The following is a 9,293-nucleotide window of genomic DNA, read 5'->3' as shown; positions in this document are numbered from 1 at the left end:
ATAATTTATGGATTTAAATTTTATGTAGGAAAAGTTTAATGAGGATAAAAAAAAGACTAATTTATATCTATTATTAATTATAATTTTTTACGTAAAAAAATAAATTATATTCAACTCTCTTTAAAATAATATGTATCTCATCTTTTATAACATGTCAACTTTTAAAAGAGGGGAGATTTGATTCTTTAGAGTTATGATATGTTAACCAAAAAAATTTTTTTTAATTATTCTTGTTTTGTTGAGTACAAAAAAGTTTAATGCAGTTTGAGGGAATATTTTGTACCCTCAAAGACTACATGGGGGCTTATGATTGTGTACTAAAAATATAAACATTTTTTGTACATAATTATTTTTATAATGACCTACAAACATGGTCAAAAAAGAGTTAAGTTCCTCCTAAAGGTATTGGGCTAAAAGGATGGAACCCAAAAGAACACCTTGAGGAGTTGAATTTCGCTTCAGTGGGAACTATATTGGTGGAAGTGGATTGGTTGGATTTGGGGTGTAAATGTGTCATCTAGTTGAAAGAAAACTAAACTAGATGTCCCTTCACTAATGTCACATGTCAGGAGCTTTAGTTTAACGTGTGGGAATCAACTTCCTACCTTTTCAGTTGACAAGACTTGAGGTGACAGGGGTACCTAAAGATATTTTGGAAAGAGCAGTGAACCAAATGTCAGACTAAAACCATTGGCCAAGGGGTGTCCTCTTCATCATGGTTTTACACTATAAAAAGGACCTCAAGCCACCTCTGTAAAGCACCCCTCTTCTGAGATCTTTTACTTCAAATCTCACCCTCACTTTTCATCCTTCACTCTTATTTTCACTTTCACCTTGATCATCTTCTTCTTCATAGACCTTGAAACCATTTTCATCCTTTACTTTCACCTTCACCTTCATCCTCTTCTGAGAGCTTCTCTTCTCTATAAATCATTCCTGTCCACTTTAAACAAAGCTCATTCATCCTCTTGTGACATTAGTGGAGATCTCAACACTTGTTCTCCACCTCTCTTTCTCACTATTAGTTCTTGTATTGCTTATTTGTCATTAATAGAAGTGTCTTCCTCACAAGTTTACTTACCCCTAATCTCTCACTTTAACTATTATTTTTCACTTAATCTATTTCTCACAAAACCTACCCGAATCATCTGGCGACTCCACTGGAGAGGAACACTTTGACGTGATGGCTGAATCTAGCAATACTCATCCTGGTCAGAATCGACCACCTAAGCGACGCTCAATAACTCCTCGGGATCTCAACCTCAGCTTGGGATCACCTCAAGACGAGGACGGGCACAACCAAGAAGAGGAACACATGGAGTAGCAGAATCTGGGTGCAGGAGGAGAAGGAGCTCATGCCTGTGTAAATTTCTTCACACCCCATGCTGGAGGTACCACTGTCATGCACACTCATGTAACCATTCCTGCTCATGTGTATAACTATATGATAGACAACCAGACAAAGATGCAAGCTTTGATCACGAAAATGATGACTAGAGATCAAACGAGGTATAGAACCCCCTCACCACCTCTGTTCGCGAATCTGGAGAATATGGAGGAAGATGAGAACACCCCAGTTACTTGTAGGGAGTTGACGCGTATTCTAAAAGTCAAGGGATCGTGAAGCTGAGTTGCAAGAGTTGGAAGGAAAAAGAGAAGTTGTGGTAAGCAAGATGGAAGAATATCACCGGATACTGGCATTAGCTTATGACAAGCACATTCGGTCCAAGGTGTTCCTAGAGGGAGATCTGGTACTAAAATCAGTAGACGCAGTAATGAGGAAGATGTCTTTGCCAAAATGGGCTCCCAAATGGGAGGATCCTTACATTGTTTCTAAAGTACACCCCAACGGACACTGTATCCTGCTGGACCCAGATCATGGAACAACCACCGGTCCTGTCAATTTCAAGTACGTACTATGCCTAATTTCAGTTTTAGGAGTTAGAATTTCAATTGCAAAAGGCTTCTTTATCAAGAGCCAATGTTTATGTTATATTATTCTGCAAGCATCCTGCAATACATGAGAAAACTACTTTAGCAATCATACACTCAAAAAATGTGAGTGATGCATCTTAAGAAATTTGCAGTTCTAAATAGTTCCAAAAAAAAAGGTGAAGTGTCCCACCCTCCAAGCTCCTAAAAAGAGTCGAGCATAAATAGGGCAAGAAAGTTATGGGTACCTTCCTTTTTTTTGGAACTGTTTCAAAAAAGTGAAGTGTCCCACCCTCCAAGCTCCTAAAAAGAGTCTAGCATAAATAGGGCAAGAAAGTTATGGGTACCTTCCTTTTTTTGGCCTAAAAAAAAAGGGCAAAAAAAATGGCTACTACTTTTCTTAAAATCATACACTCCCCCTGCAAAAAAAAAAAAAAAATAATTAAAATAAATTATTTTTATTTTTAAATATCTATTTATGGTTACAAACGAACATTGCTCATAATTTTAATTTAATTTCTTTTTTTTATTTGTGATTTCATTGGAAACATATACAAATGAGGATATAACATCCAAAGTTGTAAGGTGAAAGATCTTTGTCAAAGAATCTCTATAGCTAATTCTAAAATTAGCAACCCAATATACATAGGGGCTGAGAGGGGTTAAGACAAAAACAAGAAAAGAAGAAAAAGGGTCTTACCAAGTAAGAAGACAGAGTAAAAAGACAGAGCAAAGTTGAATGTGGAAGTGTCCTTTGCCCTAAGAAAAACTCCCAATTGTTGAAGAAGACAGAGGATTTGGATGGTGGTAGTGATAGCAGTGATGATACTGCGCTGTGTAAAAAATGCCCTAGCAGAGATGATGAGGAACACCTGTCCCCTACCCTTCCAGGTGTTCTCTCTCCTTATGTGTCTCTCCAAATTCAGGTACTCAAATTTAAAACGCGTCCAATTAAAAGGGTAAGAGTTTCTCCCCTTCTTATTTCCTTATATATTAAATTATTATATTAAATCAAATCATCCCTCTTTTTTCATACAAATAAATTATGAATATATTTATTTACTAATCTTATTTATTGATTTATTTTATTAATATTTAAAATACGCACAATAACATTCTTTTATTCATTTTTTTATGAGTACATAATTATATTCATATTATACTAAAATATTTATATTTGAATATCATTTACAAATACATATCTTATTATAACAAAAAATGAATAAAAGAGGGGAGATTTGATTCTTTAGAGTTATGATATGTTAACCAAAAAAAAAAATTTATTATTCTTATTTTGTTGAGTACAAAATAGTTTAATGCAGCTTGAGGGAATATTTTGTACCCTCAAAGACTGCATGGGGCTTATGATTGTGTACTAAAAATATAAACCTTTTTTGTACATAATTATTTTTATAATGATCTACAAACATGGTCAAAAAAGAGTTAAGTTCCTTCTAAAGGTATTGGACTAAAAGCAGGGACGGATGCATTCATTGAGTAGTGGGGGCAACTGCCCCCAGTGGAATTTTAGAAATTACTTAATACTTCATAATAAAATGTCTTAAATGCCCCCACTATATAATTTATTTTGACCCCACAACCCCAAATCAAATCCCTAACCCTTCTTTTCCCAATCTTCTTCATCTGCTCCAAGCCTCCAAGCTTCGCAGCCTCCAACCTTCGCACTTCGCAGCCCGCACAGCCGCACTCGACAGTCGGCACTCTTGTCTCCAGATATCAGAGCCACTCCGCCGCTCCGCGTCTCATCCAGTGTCACGGCTGACGTTTCTGGCTCTCCGGCCTCCGCCCTCCTGTCTCCAGAGTCACTGCCGTGTCTCCACATCTCCGCGTCTCCTTTTGCCTTCTTCTTCATCGATCGGTTCTGATCCGTTCGTCCTTCTTCTTCGAATACTGCAAATCTGCTATCTTCTTCTCTCTTTGGTTTTCAATCTTCAGTCTTCACTCTTCAGGCTTCAGCAGAGAGCGCCTGGCTTTTGTCATGCTGCCGCTGAACGCCGCATAGATCCGTCACTGGCTACTGTTTACTGTGTTTTACACTTTTGCTTCCTAAAGTTCAACTGTTCAGATTCAATCTTGGATTTTTTTTTGGTACAGTCATGAATCATGATTTACAGATCTGCAATTCTGCTTATTCACTTATTTGCTTCATTGTTGTTTGATAACTGATTTAGTTGTTAATTGTGAATTTGTATTGAATATTTGATTTTGTTCTGATGTAATGCAAGTTTAGTTTGATTAATTTATTTGTTAATTATTTTTGTGCATTGATTTAATTATTTTTGAAGACTTAATTTGTTCTGATGTATAAATACGAGAAAACAATATAAATCAGTCAATAATCAACTAATAGTCTAATATTGATTTTGAATTTTTGGATGTCGAAAGTAGAAATCTTTTGATGATTCCTTTTAATGATCTGATATATATTTGTTGTCTTGTTGATTAAGATGAAGCATTCTATTTGTTGCATCAGATTGGGAATTTTTAATTCTTTCATAGCAGCTTGATTACCTAATACCTTCCTCTTGATTGGAATTCACAAGCATGAAGCATCCTCTTTAAGCAATGATAAGGCAAAGAAATGAGTGGCTAACAAGAGAGACTGAAAATTATTTTCTTGTTGTTTTATTTAAATTATTTTGTTGGAATTCACAAATCACAAGCATTCTCTTTAAGCAATGATAAAGCAAATTCTCTTTAAGCAATGATAAGGCAAAGAAATGAGTGGCTGACAAGAGAGGCTAAATATTATTTTGTTGTTGTTTTATTTAAATTATTTTGTTGTATACTTGTATTTATAATTTTATATTGTAATTTTTAATTTGTGTAGAATTGTGTATTTATAATTTTATACTTGTATTTATAATTTTGTATTTATAATTTTATCTTATTAGTAATGGAGAAATATTTCAAAAGAACCTCATCATTGGAGATTGGATCCCAAAACAATTCATCGACCTCTTCTAATAAAAGGAGGTTTTTAGAATTCGAAGTAGATAATCTTATAGCAGATCCAGGACAACGACCAAAGATTTCAAGTTATCACCCGAATGACAGAGACAAAGTTAGATGTGCATATTTACAAAAAGGTCCTTGTCAACCAAGGACTCATGATTTTCCGCAAACTGCTTGTGGTTCTTCTTTTCGAAGATTTAATCCTAATTGGTTTGATGACTATGGCAACTGGTTAGAGTATAGTATATCAAAAGATGCTGTTTTTTGTCTTTGTTGTTATCTTATGAAACCTGAGACTGAAGGTGGTGATGCTTTTGTAACTACTGGCTTTTCAAATTGGAAAAAAAAGGAGAGACTACAAATTCATGTTGGGATTCATGATAGCGCTCATAATCAAGCTTGGAGAAAATGTGAAGCACTTATGAGACCAAAACAACACATCACTGCTGCTATTGAAAAACAATCTGAGCAAGCTAAAAAGAATTATCAAATTCACTTGACAGCAACAATTGATTGTATTAGATTTCTTTTGCGACAAGGATTGGCCTTTCGTGGTAATGATGAGACAGATGATTCTGTTAACCAAGGAAATTTTTTGGAACTTCTAAACTTTCTTGCGCAACATAATGAAGAGATTGGTCGTGCTTTCAAAAATGCTCGTGGGAATCTTAAACTAATAGCACCCTCAATTCAAAAAGATATTGTAAGAGCTGCTGCAAGGGAAACGACAAAAGTTATTGTAGATGATCTTGGGGATGAATTATTTGCTGTATTGGTTGATGAAGCCCGTGACATTTCTATTAAGGAGCAAATGTCAGTTTGCTTAAGGTATGTGAACAAAGAAGGACAAGTTAGGGAGCATTTTCTTGGTCTTGTTCATGTTTCTAATACTAATGCTTTATCTCTAAAATTAGCATTGGAGTCATTATTAGAAACATATAATTTAAGTTTATCAAGAGTACGTGGACAAGGATATGATGGTGCAAGTAACATGCAAGGAGAATTTAATGGTTTGAAAACTTTGATATTGAAAGAAAATTCTTATGCTTTCTATGTACATTGCTTTGCTCACCAACTTCAGTTAGCTCTTGTAACGGTTGCAAAAAAACAAGTTGAAATTGCTTTACTTTTTAATTTGTTAACTAATTTGTGCAATGTTGTTGGAGCTTCGTGTAAACGAAGAGATATGCTTCGTGATAGTCAAATGACTAAGACAATTGAAGCACTAAAAAGTGGAGAAATTTCTAGTGGGCGTGGTTTGAATCAAGAAACAGCTTTAAAAAGAGCTGGAGACACTAGATGGGGTTCACACTATGGAACTATACTTAGATTAATTTCTTTATTTCCTTCTGTGGTTAATGTTCTTGAATATGTTGAGGAAGATGGAAATAATTCAGAACAAAGAGCTGAAGCATGTCATTTATTGAATGTCATTCAATCCTTTGAATTCATTTTCAACTTGCACTTGATGAAAAATATCTTGGGAGTTACTAATGAGTTATCTCAAGCGTTACAAAGGAATGATCAAGACATTGTAAATGCTATGGCATTAGTCAAAGTGTCTAAGCAACGGTTGCAAAATATAAGAGATGATGGCTGGTCTCTTTTACTTGACGAAGTCTCACTGTTTTGTGACAAACATGATATTACTGTTCCAATCATGGATGATATATTTGTGTCACAAGGAAGATCAAGACGCAAAGCTCAAAAGATATCAAATTTGCATCATTTTCAAGTTGAGATATTCTATCAAGTAGTTGATAGACAACTTCAAGAACTCAATAATCGTTTTACAGAGGTGAATACTGAATTGCTTCTTTGCATAGCTTGTTTGAATCCAAGACACTCATTTTTTGCATTTGATAAGGAGAAGTTGATCCAGTTAGCTCAATTCTATCCATTAGAATTTTCTTCCACTCAACTTTTGGCACTTGACAGTCAACTTGAGAACTTCATACTAGATGTGCGTTCTGATGATCAATTCTCAGACTTAAATGGAATTGGTGCTCTTTCTCAGAAGTTGGTTGAGACTCGAAAAAATATTGTTTATCCATTAGTGTTTCTTCTTTTGAAGTTAGCTTTAGTTTTGCCCGTAGCAACTGCATCAGTTGAAAGAACTTTTTCTGCTATGAACATCATAAAGAGTCGACTTCGGAACCGTATGGGAGACGAATTTTTAAATGATTGTTTAGTGACATACATAGAAAGAGAGACATTTGATTGTATTGACAATGAAAAGATTATTCAATCTTTTCAAAATATGAAACCTAGAAGAATGGAATTCTAAATTATGTGTTATTATTTTGAATTATTATTTTATTTTAATTTATTGGTTAAATAATTTAAAAAATATTCCTATTTTATAACATTAATTATAAAAATTATTATTATATTATATATATTTTGCCCCCACTGAACAAATTTTCTGGATCCGTCACTGACTAAAAGGATGGAACCCAAAAGAACACCTTGAGGAGTTGAATTTCTCTTCAGTGGGAACTATATTGGTGGAAGTGGATTGGTTGGATTTGGGGTGTAAAGGTGTCATCTAGTTGAAAGAAAACTGAACTAGATGTCCCTTCACTAATGTCACATGTCAGGAGCTTTAGTTTAACGTGTGGGAATCAACTTCCTACTTTTCAGTTGACAAGACTTAAGGTGACAGGGGTACCTAAAGATATTTTGGAAAGAGTAGTGAACCAAATGTCAGACTAAAACCATTGGCCAAGGGGTGCCCTCTTCATCATGGTTTTACACTATAAAAAGGACCTCAAGCCACCTCTGTAAAGCACCCCTCTTCTGAGATCTTTTACTTCAACTCTCACCCTCACTTTTCATCCTTCACTCTCATTTTTCACTTTCACCTTGATCATCTTCTTCTTCACAGACCTTGAAACCCTTTTCATCTTTTACTTTCACCTTCATCCTCTTCTGAGAGCTTCTCTTCTCTGTAAACCATTTCTGTCCACTTTAAACAAAGCTCATTCATCCTCTTGTGACATTAGTGGAGGTCTCAACACTTGTTCTCCACCTCTCTTCCTCATTATTAGTTCTTGTATTGCTTATTTGCCATTAATAGAAGTGTCTTCCTCACAAGTTTACTTACCCCTAATCTCTCACTTTAACTATTATTTTTCACTTAATCTATTTCTCACAAAACCCACCCGAATCAATCTTAATCATAATAGAATTATTTTATAATTAAGTTAGGGGAAAGCTCTACATACAAGCGATTAGGGCTTGTAAGCATTACAAGTCAATTAACCCCTAACCCCCAAAACACGCTGCAAGTGCTACGTCCGTTACACGCGCTATATATCTTCTTCTTTCCAAATTTGCTCGTTCTTCTTCTCGCGCGTCTTCCCCTGCTTTTTCGATCATTCTTTTCTCCTCCTTCTTCACTGGTTTGTTCTTCGTCATTGACGTTAGTTCCTCTCTCTGTAACTCCAGCTTCATTTTCTTTTCGATTTTCTGGTTTCTGAAATCAAAGTTTGAACTCGTTTTGAAGATAATGGATGATTCAACCTCAGGATGTGAGGAATTACATTACGAGAGAAGTGCGAGAAGCGTGGGTGTGCTTAAAGACTTATTTAATAGGAATTGGAATGATTTTCTGCTGAATTTTGGTCTTGTGGACAACAAGTGGCTTTCAGGTAATGTTTGTTTAAAATCTGCAGCAGAGGTGTAAATTTAATTTTTTTTCAGGTGTATTTATAGTCTGTGTTTGGGTGTATTCTGCAGATCTCTATGAAGACCGTCATATATGGATTCCAATCTATCTGGATCACCACTTCTGGGCAGGGATGAGAAGCACACAAAGGAGCGAGAGTGATTTACATATGATTACTCTGAATTTTGTTGCAGTTATTTGTATAGCATTGTGTAACTGAATAATTCGTGAACATTGAATGTGAAACTAACACGTGAACATAAATCTGTAGATTGAATCTAATGTATTAGTTTTGATTAATTATCTACAATTTATAGCAGACGCTCGGGTGTAGATCAGACTTTTTTGGGTGTATTTTTGGGGAAAGTGTGGGTGTATTTACAGTTTATGGCTTTTTTTGTTATTTTAGTTGAGTTGTTGTCATTCGGGTGTATTAGATCAGACATGATTAGGTGTATTTTTTGTTTTTGACATGGTGTATTCTGCAGCCTCTCTCTGTTGATGACCAGTTTGTTAAATTTTATTGAAAAGTATGTGAGGAATTACATTACGAGAGAAGTGCGAGAAGCATGGGTGTGCTTAAAGACTTATTTGATAGGAATTGGAATGATTTTCTGCTGAATTTTGGTCTTGTGGACAACAAGTGGCTTTCAGGTAATGTTTGTTTAAAATCTGCAGTAGAGGTGTAAATTTAATTATTTTTCGGGTGTATTTA

General features: G+C 35.1%; 1 protein-coding gene across 1 annotated transcript; it reads left to right on the top strand.

Annotated features, from left to right (window-relative positions):
- Window positions 1-1,183: 1,183 nt before the first annotated feature.
- On the top strand, window positions 1,184-7,195 carry LOC112735459 (uncharacterized). Its single transcript, XM_072210904.1, has 2 exons — window positions 1,184-1,265; window positions 4,950-7,195. The coding sequence occupies exons 1-2, from the start codon at window positions 1,184-1,186 to the stop codon at window positions 7,193-7,195; spliced, it is 2,328 nt and encodes a 775-aa protein (XP_072067005.1).
- Window positions 7,196-9,293: the final 2,098 nt, after the last annotated feature.

The sequence above is a fragment of the Arachis hypogaea genome, chromosome 13 (genome assembly GCF_003086295.3).
Source record: "Arachis hypogaea cultivar Tifrunner chromosome 13, arahy.Tifrunner.gnm2.J5K5, whole genome shotgun sequence".
NCBI classification, from domain to species: Eukaryota; Viridiplantae; Streptophyta; class Magnoliopsida; order Fabales; family Fabaceae; genus Arachis; species Arachis hypogaea.
This window is presented reverse-complemented; position numbering and strand designations above follow the sequence as displayed.

Excerpts from the sequence above, each read along its gene's own strand:
- LOC112735459 (XM_072210904.1), top strand. The coding sequence starts at position 1,184 with ATGGCTGAATCTAGCAATACTCATCCTGGTCAGAATCGACCACCTAAG. Across the intron at positions 1,266-4,949 it reads TCCTCGGGATCTCAACCTCA|ATAATCTTATAGCAGATCCA; the intron begins GCTTGGGATCAC and ends AATTCGAAGTAG.